Raw genomic sequence first — 21,460 nt, 5'->3', positions numbered from 1 at the left:
TGCATGTGAGCAGTGTATGGTTTTGGGCCCACGGTAATTGCGTTCTTTGATCATGTTTAGGCAATTAGTCCCGGATCCCAAACTTTTCGGGCCCACGGTAATTGCGGCCTACTACAAGTCTTTTTGGGCCCAAAGGAATCAAAAGAGTGTTTTTTTTGTTTAAAATTATTAAGATTAAATATGGTCGGATAAAAAGTCAAATAATTCTTAGGTACAAAAATACTTAGGTTCTATCGAAGGTCTAAATTTTATAGCGTCCAATAATTACTTCAAATTAAATATTACTGAAATTTACTTTAAATCGTCGTGTCGTTGAACTGGTCCTCAATCTAATCATAATGATGAACTATTAATCGAGTTAAATCATTAAGTTAAATTATAAAAATACTAACTTTAATTATTTAGAGTTTGAATCGAAAAGTTCATGAAAAAGGTAACTACTGTTTCTGTTATAATTGCTTGGTAGAGAAGCTTCACTGGGGAGGTTGTACAAATATCTAACGGGAGTTCTATGACTTCATGGTCGGGAAGTTAGTGCCAAAAAATATCAGGAGGACACGTGGCGTAAACTTCCTAGATATTTCAGAGGCCTTTTCAAAGTCTCCCAATATCCAACTCGGTTTTTATTGGTGTTAACACACGGGATCGTGTACTCGATTTCCCCCGGAGCTCCGATCTCGACTGTCCGATCGAATGGATCTCGAGGCGACGATGGACGGCAGAGGATGGACGGAGGAGCGCCACGCGTCCTTCCTCAACAGGATCGAGGACGCCTTCGTCCGGCGAATGCTCGTCGACGACACCGAGTTCTCGTCCTCCGCCGCAGCCGCCGCCGCCTCCGGTCGCTTCCTCCGCCGTCCTCATCCTCCTCCGGTCGACTGCCACCTCCCCGACAGCGACGCCGAGTCCACGCACGACTTCCAAGGCCGCCGGACGAACAAAACGCTGCCAGGTGAGATCTCTTTCGAGAAATGCTGGTTTCTTTTACCACCGAGGAGGTGACGAGAGAACTCGCGCCGCCGTTTCAACGGCCGGTTGGCGGTGGGAACGAGGAGTGGAATTATGGAAATAGGCTTAAAAATTTATTGTGGGGATTATAATTTAGTTTAATCAGGTATAACATACGTACGGTAAGAACACAACCACATGGTTAACTGTTTTAGATAGCATTTTCCGGTGGGTATAGTTGGAAGATTTCATTGAATCTAGATATCCTTTTTCGCATATCTCTGCTTGCATTATCGTTGTCCATGCTAATCTGTACTGCATAAAGCGGAGCTTATCCGTAGTTATGTTCTCCTTTTTATCACTATGTATTTGCTTCCATATGGTGGGGTCTTTGATATTTTCATTGGCACATCGTTGTTTGCTTTATTGTCTCTCGTTCTATGTTTATGGAATAAGAAAACTCTTATCCTGATCATATTAGTACAGTAGGTGAATAATCGTTTACCTCAATAACAGTATAGTAGTACTTATTTCTTTCTGCTTTGGTCTTTCATTTATTTTATTTTTAAAAAATATCAGACTATTTTATTATAAATAGTATTTTAGTTATTTATTAAATTATTATATTAAGTTATATTACATTAGATATGATTATTATATTTATACTAGTATTAAAAATTAGTATAATTATAGTAATATTGAACTTATTCTATTAAGTGAAAGTAGCATTGAAATGTAAACAACCCACTGTGAATCGAAAAAGTGATAAAATTATATATGTATTTATATTTTATTTTTCGAATAAGTTTTCAGATATGGGTTGAATGAATAAGAACTTGTGATATTAAAATTTATAAATATACTGAATAATATGTGAATATTGATTCGGATATTGTTCTTCAATCTATGTTGTATAAAACTTTTAGATATAAATACTGATAGCAAAAAGGATTGGAAAGAAAAAAAGAAATCAATCCATATGTGATAACTCCGACATGTTGCGCTATTGATGACTATGCTAATCTGTACTGTATAAAAGTGAACCTTATCCGTAGCATTTTCATACTTATGATTTCATCCGGTTGGGCCTTAGTTTGTTTGCCTTTTCCTACTTCCAGATAGTGGCGACTTGGTCGTTTTCCCGAGTCGAGACAGGATGAGGAGACGACCACTTGCACAGTATGATGTTTCGCAGGATCAGGTTTGTAGATTCTTCTACTCTTCCTTCATTAGAAACTAGAAAGATCTCTTTCCATTCATCCCACTGAAGATATTTCTTGTTATGTAATTAAAGGTGGTTCCTCAGATAGGGAGTAAATGGATTGACGCTGATTACTCTAACAAGAAGATGAAGAGCAGGAAGTAGTAGAAGTCTAGGAGAGGAGAAAGATGCTCTACTCGTTGATTATCTCAGTTAGCACTAGAATGTGGACTTCATTGTGGTCTCTAAAGCTGCTCAACTTGGGTTCTGGAGAGAAGGGAGAAAGACAACTCCATAGTGTGTGACGTAACTGTTCTTTTGGTTACTTCTATGTGGTTCAATTACTGGCCATGTTTTGGCATATTAATTACCGACGTGAAGCCGTAGTGGTTAAGTTATCGTTTCTCTTCCAAGTTACTGCAAGTATCACTCCATTTGTAGCTTTGATACCTAGAATAAGAAGATCGGGAATATTGGCAATCAAATGGGTGTCACTGCAACAAAGATATAATTAATAAAGCAAGAAGAGATAATATATAGCTCATGTAGTCGAATACATCTTATTAATTTACTCGAGATTAGTATGGCGAGCACGTAGTTGGGCCGGGCTTTGGCCCAGGACTTCTCCAAGCCTTAGGATTACCATCTCGAACAGCACAAACATCGCTCCCTCGTAGACGCTCCCCATCGGTAACTTCACCCCCTTCGACTCCTGCGGAGCACCCGATCCCCCTTCCCCTCGGCCGTCCTCGTCATCCGCCATGGTCCGAGCCGGCAAGTACGCGACCGCGTCGGCGCACTGCCGCGCGCCGCTACCCGACTGGGGTTGGGCGGTGAGGAGGACCACACGGGCGCCGGAGGACTTGGCGACGGCACAGATGGCGTCGACGGTGGAGAAGCCGCCGGGGCCGGCGGATGCGAGGAGGAGGTCGCCGGATGAGATCGGAGGAGTGGTGACGTGCCCGACGACGTGGGCAGGGAGGCCGAGGTGGAAGAGGCGCATGCAGAGGGCCTTGAGCATGAGGCCCTCGCGGCCCACGCCATGGACGAAGACCTTACCGGGGGAAGTCGAAGAGGCGACGGCGGAGATCTCGGAGACGAGGACTTCGAGAGGTGGAGGAAGGTCTGTGTTAGGAGGAGGAGGAGGAGAGGTGAAGACGGATCGGATCTGATCGCAGATTTGGGAAGCCATGGCGGCAGAGGGATCGGTTAAGCCACTCATCCCTTATCCAACTATAAACCGGCTCAACTCAATAAAATGGGGAGGGAATGGGATAAATGAGAAATCATAGACGTATAAAACCCGAATAAAAAAATGATAATATTCCAATTTTAACCCCCGACCGTAAAATTTGATCTAAAGTTTTCTTTTTTCCTCTCTTCCTCGCTTTTTAGAAAATATTTATCTCCCTTAATCTCTCTCCCCCTCTTCTCTTCTCTCCATCCAAACACGGTATAAAACCTAATTAAGATGAACAATCTAGCTTGATTCATCCTAAAAATCGAGATGAACGTAAACTAGTTTTATAGCGACTTGATGAAGGATTGGTATTTCATGCCTCAGATAGTGTAGGAAACCTATAAAAATAAAGACAGTAAGCTTATGGAGGTTTACCTACCTAAAAGTATTGAAATTAAGTTCCTAGAACAAAGAAACAAAACCCAAAAGCTTCTCTAAACTTGAAAGAGTCTATACAGAGAGATATTATTAACATGAAGACTTTGAACAGTAATGTTATCTGGACGATTGAAAACTGAGGTTTTCAGTTTGCGAATCCCAGTTGCAATCCGGAAGTACAATCTGATGCCATCTCTAAGAACATGGTGCATCTGTTCAGCAACCAACTTTTAGCTATGTTTCATGTTATCCCAAATGCTAACTTACAAATCGGTATCAGCATTTATTTTCAAACCTGATATTCTACTTTAATTTTCATGTGCCCATTCATAACCTGGCAACGGGCATCACATAAAAAGTAGCACGGGATGTGTAAATAAGGTGCCTGGTTTTCTTTGTCTTGAATTCCACAGAAGTTACTATCACCCTTCTTCCCTGCCGCAGTATGGATCCATCAACTTCCACTTCCATCTGCAGATAAAAATCATATTTAAATGCATTAATAGAAGAACAACTAAGGCAGAGACCAAGAGGACCACTAAGAAGTTCAACTGGCGCCGTTTGGATTGATGTATTTCAAGATGCTTTATTTGTACAAGTGTATAATATGAAAGCAACATCAGCACCAGATGCTCATCACATTCCTCTCCAAATTATAGCATCAACTACAAATTTACCACTCATTCCTTCTCATGAAAGGTTATAAGAACTGTGTTGCGGCTTCCACTGAAATTAAATGGGTGTCAAAGTATTGCATTTGACTTATTAACACCTTGAGACACTATATTAGGAGATTCATAAACCAAACAATTGTCTTAAAATATGTAATAATGCAGTATTTTCACATACACCACAACAAATGGGCCCTGAGTGCCACAATTGCAATACAATATCAGAACTGAAATGTCAGCATTTTGTATGTCAATCATGTACAAATGCAATGCGGCGTTAGATTTTAATCTTGCATAAACTGTTTAGGTGCAAGGATGAACTAATATGTTAATATCAGACCTTTGCTTGAAACCTACCCTATTCAGAAGGTACAAGGATGGTCAATATGGAAGTATTATACTACTACAATGAGATTTCTTAGTAGAAATCCATACTATTTATGATTTACAACAACTTAATAAAAAATTGTGCATAGCAATCAGACCACACCGGTTGGTGTCACATGAAAATATAAATGAAACAACAAACTTTGAGTATACCCATACTTTGGGACACTGAAAATATACCATAGATGACATGATTTATCAAGTTTAACCTGAAGTTACATTTCTAAACCATGATTAGTCATGCAGCGTCCTTTAGAAAGTGCTCAACCATTTCAGCACCTCTATTTTCCTACTGAACAACTGTAACTATGTAGATCTGTTTCTCAAACCAATTTACTGTTCAAGTATTTATGCTTGAGGATAAATTATTGCTTCTGTTAAAGAGCATATCCAAGCATTACTATGCACATACAGAGTAGCACCAAAGATCGAAAAAGAATGTTGTAATTTTGTTAATAGTAAACTCTATAGAATGCTAAGAAGTAAAGAAGCATAAAATCCTCTCTATCTGAGCAGCTTTCAGAGGAGCAACTTTTACCCTCAGGTATAAACATCTAATCAGTAAAGAGAAAAAAGAAGTGAAGCAATAGTAAACTAGTTAGATAACAAATAAAAAGAGAGAAATGCTCTCTTCCTGGCATGTTCTTCGATAACCAAGGAAAATATATAAGCTCTTTAAAATTCAAATACTTACAGTTTTCAACATGAGGAACATCTAGTATTATCCCAAGAAAGGGGATGCTACTGATTTACCCTGCTAAAAATAATAAAAGACTTTCCACTAAGCTAACAAACACATCTTACAGTAGAACTCCTGCGAGGGAAGTATAAAGATGGACCACAAAACAACTGCTGAGGAGACTACAATCATCATATATTCATGATTTCGTGCATTTTAAATAATACTGAAAAAGAAAAGCTAAGAAAAACAAATGCTGAGACTCGGCTGTTTTCAAGGATGGCATCAGATTACAAATAACAGTTCTCTGTCTGACATCAGACCTAAAAGATATTGCTATAGTCAAGAATTAAATGATATAACATCTAGCTAGTAGATAAGCACTTCTATAGTTGGTCAGAATCAGGCTAATTAGAAAGGAGCACCGATCTCGGATATCTTACAACTTGGAGGAAACTTTCGCAAAGAATGAAGATTACACTGAGAAAGCAAGTTAGTTCTTCTAGCTTGGAAGATATCAAAAACCAAGAGTCCAATTGTTTTTATAAAATAATAAAGCAGTCATTCCTTGCATGATCACCCCGACAGCTGAAGAAAACCTACTAGAATTTAAAGTCTACATGTAAAAGTGAACAAGGATTACTATATGGACTAACATCATATTATCAAGGCCGAAACCTTGTTAGTGTTAGTCAACTAACCGCTCATATCACAGTGCCTAGATGACCTCGTGGATCGAACTCCCCCCGAAACCCAAACCCTAAGATGCCGCTATGAAACCCTAGAATCCTCAAACAAAACGATCGATTGCGCAAAAATTGGTCTAAACAAAGAATTCACGAGCTAGATTTAGATTCCTCACACCGATCCTTGCAGCGGCGAGATACGAATTGCTCAACTCCCCAAGAAACAATTCCTCACCGACGACCGTCCTCGCGCAGGCAAGCGCCACCGCCTCCGCCACCGCAGCCACCGCTCCCCCGTGCAGAGTGTTGTAAGGATTCTAAAATCCCAAACAAAAGGAATCAAGGAAGAGTAAAATTAAGCGATCAAGAAGAAGAAGAAGGGACTAGTTGCTACGGTGACGGCGGAGTTGACGGTGAGGGTGCAGACGATGCGGCCGCGATCAATGGAATCGACGGTGAGGATGGAGCGGATGAGGTCGGAGAAGAAGTCCTTCTTCTCGGCCGCGGCGGGGAGGGTTTCGGAGACGCCGAGTTTGCTGAAGAAGAAGACTGTTTTGGCGAGGGATTGGTCGGACGGCGGCGATGTCATCGTTATCGAATAAGTGGGGAAAGAAATGATACGAAAAAAAAGAAAAACAATTGAGGGATGGGTTTGTGGAGAGGTTAATGGAGACTGGATTAGTAGAAGGCAAATTAGTTCTAATTTCTCCTCTCTCCTTTTTTTTCCTTTAAATTAATTGGATTGTGATTACTTCTTTCATCTAATTAATACTAACTAATTCCTTCTAAAATCTCCTTTTTCAATTCTTCATCTTCTTTTCTCTCCTAGTACGCTAGATTGTTCTCATTTTTTGTGTATATTCTGTGTATATATTATATACCCCTAAGGTCTCTTTAATAGATAATTTTCATTTCGTGCTCTAAATTTTTATTCTTTTTTATAATTATTTTATGAATTAATTTTTGGCACACTATAAATATCAGAAATACAAAATTAAAGAATTAACCAAATTAACTCTCCACTAATATAAATTATTTATTTATTTTTAAATTTCTTCATTCCCCTTGTGCCATAATCCTCCTCCAACTTCTATAAATTTAACATCTCCTTTTGTCCCGAGCACATTCTATTCTGAGCTCTCTTCTCTCGTTTCTATTATTTTGAACGACATTTTTATTCCGTGTCATCCTCCACTAAGATTTGGAGGTTAAAAATACAAGTTGGAAGATCAACTTTAATATCAAAATAAAATAAATTTTTAATAAAGGGGAGAGGTTGGAAAGATTAGAGAAAGAAAAAAAAAGGATTATTTGACAAGGTAATATAATTATAAATCATGAATAAATCTTATTATTCTTTACACATATTTTCGTATCTAAAAATAAAACTTATTTTCGTACTAAATTTGAGAGGTTAACTATTTAAAAAATGAATAATTTTACCCTGAAGCCTTGCACGGTAAAAGAATTAAAGAAAAAAAGAAAAAAAAACTCAGCAAGTGGACCCATTTTGCCAGAGTTAGAACTTGTACCTCTTCTTGCTAAATTGGTAGTACAATGTACTACGATGTCATAATTGTTGAGAACGTAACGATAGTATTTGTCTAACTGGAAGCCGATACATATATGAGAGATGCTATTATGCCAATATGATCATATGAAGTCCTTGCCTCCGAGTCATCCTGGTTGTGAATGTTCCAAAGAGGTATTATGGTAGAGCTCCATTCAAGTAGGAGTTCTTTTTATGCTTATGTTGATCATCGTTGTTAATTTTCCAGGTAGCCCAGCAGGTGATCTCTCCAATGCTGCCTGGATTAATTTGAATCCTATTTGGAATTAATGCCAGTATAATTTGTTTAAGTGGTCCTTCGTTGCAAGTTCTTTACGTACGTATGTTTGAGAACTCTATGCTTTTGATATGATTGTTGTCCCCCTGCTCATGTGAATTCAGACTTAATTTCAATTCCCTTTTTTTTTTAGAAAAAAAAAGATTTATTGATTTAATATCTTTCTTAGAAATCTCTTATTTGATAAATTCTTTTAGATTTTGGACCTCTAAAATTAGCTTTATCTATTTGTATATTTTATCTCGATTTTGCTAAATTTTAAGCAAAATTATTTATTTCTTATATGTTGCTAAAGATTGTAATTAGGACAGATGAAATAAAGTTAATTACTTGTGTCTTTCCTAATTCTTTTTCTTTGTTCTTGGTATTCTCTTAAATTAATAAGACTTTGATACCGATTAATAAGATTGAGAAAGATGTTTTTACTCTCGCTCGACAGCACTCATTCCTTATATAATTAATATCTGTCAACGGACTAAATCTTTGAGATAGAAAAATACTACAGGAGCCTTAGCTTTCGCATTGTAAAGTCAAGTTTAGTCATTCACTTAGTAGGTACGATGCTTATTTAAACGATGGAAAAGTAAAAGACAAGCAAAATATATAGTTTGACAAGAAATTTAAGTACTTATTTATTTTGAGTTTAGGTTTAGAGACTCTTAATCTAGTTCGGTGATTAAATAATTTTTTTATCTTTATCGTATCTAATTATTTTTTATTTTTTATTTTAATTTTATTAATCAAATTTGTGAAGTAATCTTAAATGAAACAAGACCCTTAGAATAGCCACCAAATAAATTCCTTTAAACTAGGAGCACTTAGGTTGCCAAGTAAGTTCACTTAATGCATCTGGAAAGAAAGACATTATCTTTTACAGCAAGATCTTATACTATTTGCCAAGAAGTCATACGACATCGGTATCATCATTATCTTTAAAGTCAGTTTTGGATATCGGCCATAGAACCTCTGATCCAAGCTCCGATTCTCAAAAATCGTGTTGGTTTCGGGTCCAATCTATCTCAGTTTTGGTTCGAGAGGCCACATTCCATCGTTTAAGGGATAAAATTGCAATTCATACCAAATTCTCAAAAGAAAAATAGTATTGCAAGTCACACTTTAATCGTAATACACCAACCATTGACCATTTTAATTCCTTCGGTAACTCATGCATATGCCAAAGTCATAATTAGCAGGCCAATTTTGCCCAAATGCAAATGCATTCACCTTAATCCATCTTATTTTATGTGTTAGTCCACCTGATCCAGATATATATACTGTACTGCAAACCCCACATAATTAACTTAAACCGAAAAGGCTCCATCTAGTCTATTTAGGCGGCTGCAGTTAATTAGCATCCTTAATTATCATTAAATACAAACAAAGTTTTTAGGTAAATAACGACGATATAAATATGCTACGTCCCAGTGAGCACTCCCTTTTAGCAGGACGATAGTTGGGAAGCAAACGAGTTTTTAAATTCTTGGATGCATGGTTGTAGGTGTAGCAGTTGGATTAGAGGTAAGGATCGTACGTCTGAATGGGTTTTAGGTGAACCACTTCAAGAACTAATATTCCAATTAATCTCCTGATTATTAATGAACATCTCAGGGAATCATCTGACCCGATAGTTTGTGAGAATTTGGATTAATTGCGTTATATTCTAACTGCCTAATTTGCATGGTAATTAAGTAGTGACAATTGGATAAATGAAGATTAACCACTATTAATTACTGCCAGTTGAGCTCTTCCATTGCCCAGTAAAAGATGGACACATCCACACAATACTCGAATCCTCTCCCCAAAAGTTCATCTAGGTTTGCTTTCTCTTTCTTTGGCCTTTCCAATTCTCAGTAGAAGAAGACTTTTATCTTTTGAGAGCAATTGATAGTCTACAATGGTCATTGTAGACTCTAGTCATCAACTTTACTCAAAGTCCCCTTGTCTCTAGTCTGGTCCATCAAACCCTCCTCACCTTATGCGACATGTGGCTCCTACCTCGGGTCCCACAGCTAATCTAACTTAAGGGCAGGTGAGTGTATGATGTCTCCAAGCCTTCCATTTTTAATTTCCCTCAACCTTAATTTAATTAGCTAAGTTTGAGAGTATACAGTAGTAATAAAGCTAGCTACCAAAAGCCTCTCATGATTATAGACTGCTACATCACTCGGACAGCACATAATAATAACGAACACGGGGTTAGGAGAATCATGGAACCTGCCAACCTCTCAACCTCTCTCTCTCTCTCTCTCTCTCTCTCTCTCTCTCTCTCTCTCTCTCTCTCTCTTCTCTGTAGTTTAAATTAATATCTAAGGTTGAAGACAATGAGAAGAGACCAAACATATAAAGGCATGCAGATGCGCTCCTCCTCATGTTGTCTACCCATAGATTGCAAGGCTCGTTTCCTTTTTTCCTTTGGCTGCACATAAGAGATGGGCTTTATCACTTCTCACCTCGTGATCTTATGGCTAGGCTTGCTTAGTACATCTTGTGGTGCTTCAGTTGGATTAGGTGCCCGCCGCCACAAGCACTGGCCAGTTGGAGGATCCACTAGATTCTACGAATTCAAGGTTTCCTTCTCTCTCTCTCTCTCTCTCTCTCTCTCTCTCTCTCTCTCTATATATATATATATATATATAGAAAAACTTTAAGCTTTGAAATGGTAGTGTTGATCGACGATATATGCGTGCATGCATTGCATGAATGCATGCATGCATGTCTGCCGTTTCACATATGAAGGTGCAAACTACGAAGGTGACGAAGCTCTGCTACACCAAAGAAATCGTGACCATCAATGGCATGCTCCCCGGGCCCGTCATCTATGCCCAAGAGGACGATCGAGTCATCATCAAGGTCACCAACGAGACTCCTCACAACGCCACCATCCATTGGTATATTTACGTCTATATATCTATCTATCTCCACGGACGATCGTGATTGATAGAGATCCCAATAGTTTTATTTTATTTTTTTATTCCCCTGACCTTCTGCTGTTCCACGTGTAGGCATGGAGTCCGGCAGAGGCTGTCGTGCTGGTCGGACGGGCCGTCGTACATCACCCAATGCCCGATCCAATCGGGTGAGACCTTCACCTACGAGTTCACGATGTACCAGCAAAAGGGCACTCTTCTATGGCATGCACACATCTCATGGCTCAGGGGTACGGTGTATGGAGCTATTGTGGTGTACCCTAAGACTGGGGTCCCTTATCCGTTTCCTCACCCTTATGAGGAGCACATACTCATCTTAGGTAACCAACCGCAACCGTTGGTTAATTATACTGATCTCATTAGTACCTCATTCATTCGAATACTTAACCTCTTTATATTATATATATTGTTGTAGGGGAATATTGGAACAAGGATGTGCTGCAGCTGGAGAAGGCGGTGCTGGCGAGCGGCGGAGGGGCTCCGCCGGCCGACGCATTTCTCATCAACGGGCATCCGGGCCCCCTCTACAATTGCTCGGCCAATGGTAAACTAAGATTTAGAATATATATATATATATATATGGAGCCAAATCTCTGTTAGCTTAACTCTAAGATTGCTATCTAAAGTAGTTCGCCGCAATCTTCAGATGTGTACAAGATCGACGTAGTCCCCGGCAAGACCTACCTCCTGAGGCTAATAAACGCAGCCCTAAACATGGAGCACTTCTTCTCAATCGCCGAGCACAAGCTAACCATAGTGGAAGCCGACGGCGAGTACACCAAGCCGTTCACCGCGGACCACGTCATGCTTGGGCCGGGCCAGACCCTGAACGTCCTCGTCAAGGCCGAGAAGCCCATCGGTACTTACCAAATGGCCATGGGCCCTTACATGTCGGCCCAGAATGTCACCTTCCAAAATATATCCTCCATAGCCCATTTCCAATACTCCGGCGCCGGCGTCGACTCCCTCGCCCTGGAGGCCAAGCTCCCCGTCTACAATGACAGTCTCGTCGTGTCGCGGAACTTGGCCGGGCTGAGGAGCCTCAACGCGACGAACCTCCCCCTCGAGATCGACGCCAACCTCTTCTTCACCATCGGATTGAACGTCGAACGGTGCAACCGGGCCAACCCGAACAAGACCTGCCAAGGGCCCAAAGGCGGCATTTTCGCGGCGAATATGAATAATATTACCTTCGCGAAGCCCACTATCTCACTGTTGCAGGCTTACTACAACAGTGTAAATGGTCACTACACTGAGGATTTTCCAGGGGTGCCTCTAAAGACCTATGATTTTGTGAATGGCGCACCGAACAACATTCCAAATGACACACAGTCATTAAATGGGACTAGAGTGAAGGTGTTAGAGTATGGAACTAGGGTACAACTAATCCTCCAGGACACGGGGACTGTGACCACTGAGAATCATCCGATCCATCTGCATGGTTTTAGCTTCTACGTCGTCGGTTTCGGGACCGGCGACTTCAATCCGATGACGGCGAGGCTTAACTTGGTCGATCCGCCGTACATGAATACGATCGCCGTCCCAGTCGGAGGCTGGGCCGCCATTAGATTCGTTGCCGATAATCCCGGTATTACATTTCACTCCGTTAGCTAAAATTTATTTTGCCACTGGTGAGCATATTCAACTTACCAGTTTGATCTCGGTGAATGTTGCAGGTGTATGGTTCATGCATTGCCACCTTGAGATTCACATATCTTGGGGCCTTGCGATGGCGTTTATTGTGAAGAATGGAAATGGTCCACTGGAGACTTTGCCTCATCCTCCTTCAGATCTTCCAAAATGCTGAAATAATTATGAGAAAACTGATACGGTCGATTTGATTTATTGTGCTTGTCAATAAGTTAAGAGCTTGTTTTGAGTTTAGATTCTTTGATGCAACCCTCATGTTTGTCTTCAAGTGTTAAAGTATCTGAAATAAAGCAACTCATTTGTTCACCATTTCAATCTTTGTATCTGCACATCTCAAACCCCACATCATCAACATCTGGACCACTCCAGTAACTGGAGAAGAACTTCAGATTCTAGCTGTTATCTACTACACATTCGCCAACTTACAGCCCAGACTCCAGATTCTACTTGCTTGGAGGTTGCAACAAACCATCAAACCATACAAAAGAAAAATTAAACCATCAGCTAACTCTCAAATGGTAGGAAGGCCTCCCACCTACCCCTATAAGAAGGGAGGGAAAGAAACGATTCAGGCAGGAGGTGTGTGTGATATGAGTGAAGTTTTCGCCTGCTTCACATGGCAAGACCTCTTGCTCAAATGAGTATTCCATTAGGAAATCATTTACCTGTGTGTGCGTCAAAGCTGTCAGGCTTTGTAATGAAATACTCATTTGGGCATGATGCCTTGCATGGAAGGAATACAGACCAACCTGGAGGACGCCAGAGGTATATCCATGTCTCAGCTCTAATCCTTGTTTCTCTTGGAATGAACGTCTTCTATTTTCTGATTTATTTTCTCCTTCTCTATCTATTGTGATCTGAGGTAATTACACTTGGTCATATCAACACTTTTTCTGTCCAGCAATTCTATCTTCTTGTAGAATTTCTTGCAAACTTTTCAGCATGAAATAGATAATCTAATGACAGAATTGCTGATGAATTCTGATATATGTCTGGATGCCTCTATAAATTCAACCTTCTCCACTGGAGGGTCCGGAATTGGGTAATTGAAATGATACCTACTAAATATCTGACTGAAAATTCATTATTTAGTAGAATCATGCATTTGGTTGAAAGATCTGCAAATGAAGGTCAATACCAATAGGAGCAAAACTCTCTCCAAATGTTTTAATTTCATCACCTTTTGCTGACAAGCAACTAAATTTGATGGATTCTTCCTTAAGAGAAAAATACTTCCACAGACAAAGTCATAAGAATCAAGATAAAGTTTCTCATGATATCGTGACTATATTTTGCATGTATTTACACACCCAATTGAAATTGTTCTCACAAAGAACACTTCCAGTTGAAATCAGATCCCTATTTCCTCAAGCTTATGATTGTAAGAAGCGGAGATCAGAATGAATTTCCAGATAAGCAGCCATGCTTTCAGCAACAAGGTTAATTAACGGGGACTCAAGAGATGTCTGACAATTAGATAAAAAAGTCGAAGTCAAAATATCATTGAAGTTGGAAGGATGACCTTAGGCAAAATTCATTACCATTGTATATAGCGTGAATTGTGCCGATGTTTCAAATGATGTAGACAAGTGATGAAATTTGAATAACTATGGATTGATTTTCTCTGATGTCCAATGTTTGCAATTATCAACACTCAGTCTGGAAGTGAACAGCAACCTCTCATTGCTTTTCAAGTTCAAGTAATCAACCTGAATACAAGATAATTAAGAATTAACGGGATGTCATACATATCGCATAAATTATGAATTGTTGGGAAGAACATTTATATCAGGACACAACGCCGGCATACTCTTTTGCTTCTTAAAGAAACTGTCCTTTCCAGATTTTTTTTTTCAGAAAGAAAGGTGAAATAACCTAACCAGTTTCAAAAACATTCCAGAATAGTTAATGCACAGAAATTGAACATGAAAGTAGCAAAATATCATGCAACAAAAAAAACCTTAATTCATGTGGTCAGCTTTCCAGGAGCGCACCACATTACACGATGCAAATATACACTAAAAATATTGTTGCTATTGACAGACTAACCTGTTCTGGATCAAAAACCAAAAGACAGAATGCGTCAACTGGGCCAGCAGATGGGTTAAGATTGTTCTCTTTGATGGGTTCTTCATTTATAACTGGAAGACGAGGAGCAGGCCCTAAGTATTGTAATCTTGACTTAAGAGAACTAGCGAACCAAGCTTTCTCTCTTTGCTGCACAAATGAGCAATTTCTGAACTTTGAGGTGCAAGTCATTCAGGGTAATCACATAAGTACATTTCAAAATGCAAAATTTGGCCCTAAGTGCAGTTCAGAATATATCTGCAAAATCATATAAGGATGGAATGTATGAAGGAAGACATTGACACATCTAGACCTTGTCAATCCTGATCATTCCATCTTTAGAATCTACTTTGAAATCATAAGAGCTCTTAACTACAAAGATTTAGAATTCTCTTTTAACCTGAAGCTTGACAGGGTCAGAGTGCCATCCATCAATAAAGTCAATCCTTCCGTTCATCCTAAACTGCTCCCAGGAGTCAGTGAAATACCAGCATATCTACAAGAAACAAGACATCTTCGTTTTTAAAACAACATGTCTAATAGTTCTTAAGAAGCCAATATTGCAAGTCCACTTAAAATTTTTAGTTCATCCATATGAACACACTTGCAACCATAACAATTTGATATCTGAGTCAAGGTTATCCGAACATGTTGGCAGTTAAGTCTGAGCATGACAAGCACTACCAACTATGAACAATACTATCAACAACACACCGTACGACCATTGATAAGCTATTTTAGTGGAAAAAAGAAAAGAAAGATTGAAACTCAATAGCCAATTACCTCTCCAAAAGGGCAATTCTTGATTTCCTCTATCTGTTAAAACTCTGAAAAGAACAATTAGTGCCGAGAAACCTAAAACCACATAAAAGAACGAGGAAAAAAAAAGGCACTACCTTACTGCTTCGGCTATCAGTATTGATCTGGATCTTATCAGAATCGTCTTGGAATCCTCTAAAGATCCGGGAAATCGCCAAAAGAAACGGAAATAGCCAATTGGGTAAGTCCCAAATCAAGAAAAGGGAGGAAGCGAACGAGAAAGTAATTAGAGGTCTTCACCTAAACACCACGGTGCGGTTCGCAGGTCTCCCATTAGAGCCGATCGTTGCCTGGTAGTAATGCAAGCGGAATTAGAAAAGAATCCAGAGAGAGAGAGAGAGAGAGACTTACGAGTTGGAAGAAGGAGGAGTGCTTGAGGTTGGCGTTGGATTCGAGTGCTTTGAGGAGGAGTGGCTTCCAAGAAGGCGACGTCGAGGAGATGCACCCCGCCATCTCTCTCTCCCCCTCTTCTCCTCTCTCTCTCTCTCCCCTATCTCTTCGAGCTGGAGGAGTAACCGAGAGGAAGCAGTACCTCTCCAGTGACTGGAGCGTTCCGGTGATAAACCACCGGTGGCCCCCACCATCTACAGTGCAAGCAAGCCAAAATTTAATTAAGACATAACTACACATCAACCCTACAAACTATTATTATTATTTTATATATCTTCTCTAAACTTTTTCCATGACATACAGACGAAAGAGGCAGAAGACCAATATAACCCTTGAGAAAATAAGGGTACTTTAAACAAAAGAGAGCATCGAGTGCTGACCCGGCCCATGTAATTATTTCATTGATTTGTTCAGCCCATTTATATCCTATTATTAGCTTTGGCCCACTTCACAACCCTAACTCGCCTCTCTCTTCCGCACTATTCCATTCTGCGAGGACTTCAATTCAATCTTCTTGGAACAAAGGGAAAGGGTTACAGAACGTAAGATTGTAATACTATAATGATGGTCTGTCGTTGTGATGTGCTTATTTCTTGGTGTTATTTTTCTTGCCAAGGTTTTAGGATCATGATGAGTATTTTTGAAACTAATTCCCGATGTCAAACAACATTCCTCTGTTCCATTCTGTGAATTTTGCATGAGATAAAGAAGAGAAACTATGGCAATTTGTATGGTGTTTGTGGGGACATCACTGTCTTGCAAAATAATTACTATTCGTGTTTAAGGATTATACACCAACCAAACAAAGAGTTACGAGTTTGAAAAAAAGTTTACTATCCATTGTTTTGCGGATTAAAAAACACATTGAAGTTTATATTTTTAAGTATATGCTTTTGTTCATAGTAGAGTTATGCTTTTGTTCAAATTGCATTACTGTCTTCTTATTTACTTATTTATTTACTTTTATGCCAGCATTAAGAGGTGCAAGATATACTTTTCTACATCCGAGGATACCATGTGTGGTCCTTGGCAATTAATATGTCCACTTGCCTGCTTCTTTTATTCCATTACCAACTGCAGTCAAAATATAATCTTTTAAAAGTGAACTCCATCAAGTGGATCAAATGTATTTATTCGACTATTTATTACGCCCACTGCCTTGGGACAAACTGTGATCGTGATGGTCAGCAGGATTTCTTCCTTCCATTCCAATCTGCTACTTGCTTGGAATCTTCGGGCTAAACAATGAGGTAACCAATCTTCTTTGATCATTCTTTTTTCTGAGTGCTTGTCATGTTGTAATGCAATAATTTGGAACAACTTCTGCACCAATTCATATTCTAGCGTGAACCTGGACAACTTGGCTTTCCTTTACTTACTTAAATTAGTTAGTGTTCAATTTTATAACATGTAGATAGAGAAAAACAACCATCTCATAATAGAGCTGTGATGAGCTAATTAATAAGTTGGAAGTCTGATTTCAAAAGGACAGAGCACCAATTTTCACCTCTATTAGTTTATTTCCTTAAGCTATATGTGCAGCTCCTTTCAAATTTTCAATTACTTAGACCTCTGGAGTGGCTTTGATGGTTTCTTGTCCTTGGGGCGTATCAGGAAGTGGATCGCTCACTGGATTTACCTTTCCGGGCTTGCCGTCATCGATGGGCTCGAAACTCGCACGGCTTGATAAAGTGTCAACAGCATCCACAACTCCTTCGATCCTTGTTGATATCTCAATCAACAGTGACACTACTGTGATGAGTGGCAATGCTTCCATTAGTGGCACAGTGGGAGCTATTGAGATAGAGTGTTTCTTCTCTTCTGATGCTTCTGTTGGTTGTTGTGTTGTTGTTGTTGTTGTTGTTGTTGTTGTTCCTTGTGCTAATCGATTTGGAAGTGATTTTAAAGCACTTTGGAGCTCCTGGACCGCATTATTCATATCTGCCACTAACAAATCTATGTTCTGAGACCTTGTCATTTCCTTGATAGTGTTTGATACGTCCTTCAATACCAGTGAACATCGTGAGCTCAGTTTCATGCAGACATCACTCAGATGCTTCTTCATGGACTCAGGCGCCTGATGACAAATAGCATACCATTTCTGAGGAAATTTCTTTAATGGTGTTAATTTAATTGACTTTGTATTAATTCTGTCTCCTGATCGACGTTACCTGAATCTCTGAATTGATGCAAGCATTGAGGGCTTCTATGCAGTAAGCACAGTATCTCATTGCGGCTCCCACCTTCTGGTACTGACTCCATGGATGACGAAAGCCAAAGCGGCCATGGGCAGGCTCCCATCTTGCTAAATTTGCCTGTGAATCTTCTGACGCCTTGGAATTCAGAACACACTTGTAGCCCTCCGACTTCTGGGAGGATGAACTCTTTTCATCATCGGTTCCATCCTTCATGAAGTAGTCCTCAACGCAACCTGTTTAATTTGTTGATCAGTTTCAATTCAAGAACAGTGGATTCAGAATTAGGAAGTAATGGAGGCTTGTTGAAAACGTATGAGTTTACCCTCCAAGGAATCGGCGAGCTTTTCCATGTTCCGGACGATGAGAAGACGCAGTTCTTCCCCGGCCCAGACTGGGCGAACCAGAAGGCATACAAAGAGGCAGATGCAGATTCCAATGGCGATCGTTGACATGCGCTGCTGTGCCAATTCAACTAGTTCATCCACACGGTAGCCTGAGACTGCCACCAAGCTGTAGGTGAGGATGAATATCGTCACGCCGTAGTCGAACCGGGTTTTTATCGTCGGTATGAACCGCGAAAAGGTGGCGGCAGATGCTGAATGTGACAAATAACTTAAGAGGTCAGTGATCAAGTAAGTAATTTAAGAATATATATATATATACTTCTAGCTAGCTAGCTACAATGTTTTCAGTACCTAGTAGAAAGACTGATGCACTAAGAATGACTGGCTCCATTTTATCTCCTGATTTACTAGCAATCCAGTGGATGCCGACCGCAAGGGCGCCTGCGCTCAGTGTTGCAGTTGCTCTGTTGAATCCTTTGTACAAGCACCCACCTACAATCAAACAAGTCATTATAACTGTGAGTAACCATGCATACTCATATATTTGATTCTCGTATCTATGTATATATATATTTATATAGATGCACGTACCAACAGTGAATTCGAAGACAACCACTACTGTCATAATGGCCCACATAGATGCTCCCCCAACACCATCATACAAAGGCCTAGTATAGTAGAAGAGCGACACTAAACTGAGAGCAATTCCAACTTTAAGGCCATGGATTACTTTTCTAGGATCGTCAGTTCCTATCTTCCAAACTCTCTTCCCAAAGCTCACCACCTTCAACTTCAACATCACCACAAAACCAGCCAACCATGCCCACGCTCTACTTATCACACTGCCCTCGAGCCGATCCATCTTCGCGGACGCCCCCTCCGGGATCGTCACCCGCCATTCCAGACCATTCGACCCTTCTTTATCCCCGGCCATCGATGCCCCCTCCCCGCGGAACGGAGACGACGAACGAGTTTAACCGGTGAGGAGTTGGACCCTATTGTATTTGACTAGATGGACCAAATGCCTTTGTTGGTACGCAATGGGGAGAGAGAGAAGAGAAGAGAAGAGAAGAGAAGAGAAGAGGACCTCAAGAGGATATAAGACAATGTTTGACAAAGTTGGCTGCTTCTCATGTAATAATTTGGAGGTTTACGAGCTTATTATATAAGGGAGGGAGGGGAGTGGAGAGGGACGAGGGAGCGGTTATAAAAATTGATGGTAATGGGCTGACGAGATAAGGAAGAAAGGAAGAATTAATGCAGTAGAATTGGAAAGAGAGTGGAGTAGACCGACCCTTGCACGATAAGGTACGATTGGGAAGAGCATTTGGAATGGCTTTTTTGGAGGGTGACGTTTTATAGAATATGATAGTGATACGTGGGATTTTTTTGCTGGAAAAAAAATGGACCTAATTTCGCACCAATAGGAGGATGGATGGTGATTCACAGCTAGCATAGTGTAACTAGGGGTACATTTTACAAGTACGGCTTAGTTTTGGGCAGGCTTTTAGTTAAAGACTAACTCAAATCCAACTTGGATTTCGTTACTCCTAACGGAAAGAAAGTAAATTAAGATTCACGAGATCGAGCTGACAATTGACTGGTCTCATTTGGTGTTGGGTTGGTGTCCAGATTGACCACTAACCCGACCCAACACCTGCTGCTTTAGTGGCTGTTTAAAAGCCCAAATCTAGCATTATTTTTTGTGATTAAAAAATAATTAAAGAGGACGCACGCGGAAATTTCTTGTGGGTCCCGTATGTTTAACTAATGCGGCTAAACACTCCAAATGAACCGCTGTGGGTTGTCTGCATTAGTTAATCCAAAGTTGCGGCTTGATATTAGTGGCATGATGATTAATTATTTGCTTAGCAATATATAATTAGAGGAGGTTTAGTCCTAGTCTAATTAAGAAAACGAAGTGCATTCTTAAATTTCTCCCCCCTAGTGGTTTTGACTTATATGCTATTATATGACCCAAAAAAAAATGGCGCTTTTGATTTACATGCAATCACTTTTGTATTTTGAAAAATCCTACAAACTCTATTTCTATGATCTTTTTATTTTTATTTTTGTGGGTTTCAAATCCCTTCTTTTGTATTTTTGGCATTGTAATTTTCAACAAAAAAGAAAAAAAAAAGACAAGCAAAAAGGAGAAAGTTTAGCTTATTATGAGAGAGGATTAACAATAGAAATGGAGGTTGAGGGAATATATATGTTATGCTCTCTTTTATAAAAAGATTGTAGAGAAGAAGACAGGTAAAAAAGAGTTCATGAAAGATTTGTATGACAAAAGTTATCTCAAAGTAATAGTAGTTTACATCTAAGATCTCTCCCTTGTCTGCCTCTAGGTAGAAATGAGACGGTATGTGACTCAGACTGGTCCCACGTCCACGTGTAAACATCCATCAAATCCCCTGCTGACAGCGAAGCAATACTTTTCTTGGACTCTTCCATGGCGTCATGACCTAAAAGGCTTATCCGGAGTTATCCCTCACCTCTCACGGATAAGCAGATTAAGGCAGGTAGGTCATCCCACAAAGCTTTTGGGAATACTTATTCCCTCTCCTTGCATAAACCCATTATCCCGTCTTATTAATCCTCCCTCTCCGAGCTTATTATATATACTACTACTCCATCAAAAGCAAATCCACCAGAGTTAGGCAATCGATGTAATTGAAACCGGATTTGTATGACAGACACCCAAAGTGCTACAAATGGTGAGAAGAATGGCTGGAAATAGTAGTGCTCATGTAGACAGGTTGCTGTTTAAAGCTAAACAGATTTATTATATGTGGATTAAGTTGTCTAGTGAGACAGATCATACACATCAAGTCTAAAATCACTGGCCTTTTATGCTGATGTATCATGTGTCAATTGGCACAAAGATTGGGGCCTTTGGCATTTGTGTCTTGTTGTGTAACAAGTCAAGGCTTGAGAGGGACGAGTCTATCTTTTACAAGGAAAAACCTAAGGGGCCGAGGAGAGATTTTATTCAATTCTAAATAGATATTCATAAGCTTGATAC

General features: G+C 39.8%; 6 protein-coding genes across 8 annotated transcripts; 2 read left to right on the top strand and 4 right to left on the bottom strand.

Annotated features, from left to right (window-relative positions):
- The first annotated feature begins 609 nt into the window (after positions 1–609).
- LOC140763107 (uncharacterized) lies at positions 610–2,543 on the top strand. The gene is made up of 3 exons (XM_073101161.1): positions 610–952; positions 2,067–2,149; positions 2,243–2,543. Exons 1-3 carry the CDS (start codon positions 694–696, stop codon positions 2,312–2,314), a joined length of 414 nt encoding a protein of 137 aa, XP_072957262.1. The 5' UTR covers positions 610–693; the 3' UTR covers positions 2,315–2,543.
- A 97-nt stretch (positions 2,544–2,640) lies between these two features.
- Positions 2,641–3,439, bottom strand: LOC140763105 (uncharacterized). The gene has a single exon (XM_073101159.1). It carries the CDS (start codon positions 3,369–3,371, stop codon positions 2,718–2,720), a length of 654 nt encoding a protein of 217 aa, XP_072957260.1. The 5' UTR covers positions 3,372–3,439; the 3' UTR covers positions 2,641–2,717.
- A 360-nt stretch (positions 3,440–3,799) lies between these two features.
- Positions 3,800–6,888, bottom strand: LOC140763106 (uncharacterized). Its single transcript, XM_073101160.1, has 4 exons — positions 6,585–6,888; positions 6,367–6,507; positions 4,063–4,238; positions 3,800–3,979 (listed from the first exon to the last, which is right to left on the bottom strand). The coding sequence occupies exons 1-3, from the start codon at positions 6,777–6,779 to the stop codon at positions 4,095–4,097; spliced, it is 480 nt and encodes a 159-aa protein (XP_072957261.1). The 5' UTR covers positions 6,780–6,888; the 3' UTR covers positions 3,800–3,979; positions 4,063–4,094.
- A 3,477-nt stretch (positions 6,889–10,365) lies between these two features.
- LOC140762680 (laccase-6) lies at positions 10,366–17,170 on the top strand. 2 transcript variants are annotated; one of them, XR_012104743.1, is made up of 7 exons: positions 10,366–10,604; positions 10,774–10,925; positions 11,040–11,284; positions 11,380–11,508; positions 11,611–12,552; positions 12,641–13,379; positions 16,863–17,170. XR_012104743.1 is itself a non-coding variant. In XM_073100573.1 (6 exons), exons 1-6 carry the CDS (start codon positions 10,467–10,469, stop codon positions 12,769–12,771), a joined length of 1,737 nt encoding a protein of 578 aa, XP_072956674.1. In that variant the 5' UTR covers positions 10,366–10,466; the 3' UTR covers positions 12,772–13,730. The 2 variants fall into 2 exon arrangements, 1 of the variants encoding a protein (XP_072956674.1); XM_073100573.1 differs by lacking the exon at positions 16,863–17,170 and having other exon boundaries at positions 12,641–13,730.
- LOC140762682 (pyridoxine/pyridoxamine 5'-phosphate oxidase 2) lies at positions 13,877–16,033 on the bottom strand. 2 transcript variants are annotated; one of them, XR_012104744.1, is made up of 8 exons: positions 15,852–16,033; positions 15,741–15,790; positions 15,578–15,635; positions 15,465–15,497; positions 15,082–15,177; positions 14,664–14,831; positions 14,156–14,323; positions 13,877–14,080 (listed from the first exon to the last, which is right to left on the bottom strand). XR_012104744.1 is itself a non-coding variant. In XM_073100575.1 (7 exons), the coding sequence occupies exons 1-7, from the start codon at positions 15,951–15,953 to the stop codon at positions 14,222–14,224; spliced, it is 609 nt and encodes a 202-aa protein (XP_072956676.1). In that variant the 5' UTR covers positions 15,954–16,033; the 3' UTR covers positions 14,138–14,221. The 2 variants fall into 2 exon arrangements, 1 of the variants encoding a protein (XP_072956676.1); XM_073100575.1 differs by lacking the exon at positions 13,877–14,080 and having other exon boundaries at positions 14,138–14,323.
- A 153-nt stretch (positions 17,171–17,323) lies between the features above and the next one.
- On the bottom strand, positions 17,324–19,576 carry LOC140762681 (aluminum-activated malate transporter 10). Its single transcript, XM_073100574.1, has 5 exons — positions 19,024–19,576; positions 18,784–18,924; positions 18,411–18,683; positions 18,062–18,321; positions 17,324–17,967 (listed from the first exon to the last, which is right to left on the bottom strand). The coding sequence occupies exons 1-5, from the start codon at positions 19,364–19,366 to the stop codon at positions 17,455–17,457; spliced, it is 1,530 nt and encodes a 509-aa protein (XP_072956675.1). The 5' UTR covers positions 19,367–19,576; the 3' UTR covers positions 17,324–17,454.
- Positions 19,577–21,460: the final 1,884 nt, after the last annotated feature.

The sequence above is a fragment of the Typha angustifolia genome, chromosome 7 (assembly GCF_048772165.1).
Source record: "Typha angustifolia cultivar Huaian chromosome 7, ASM4877216v1, whole genome shotgun sequence".
In the NCBI taxonomy this organism is placed as follows: Eukaryota; Viridiplantae; Streptophyta; class Magnoliopsida; order Poales; family Typhaceae; genus Typha; species Typha angustifolia.
This window is presented reverse-complemented; position numbering and strand designations above follow the sequence as displayed.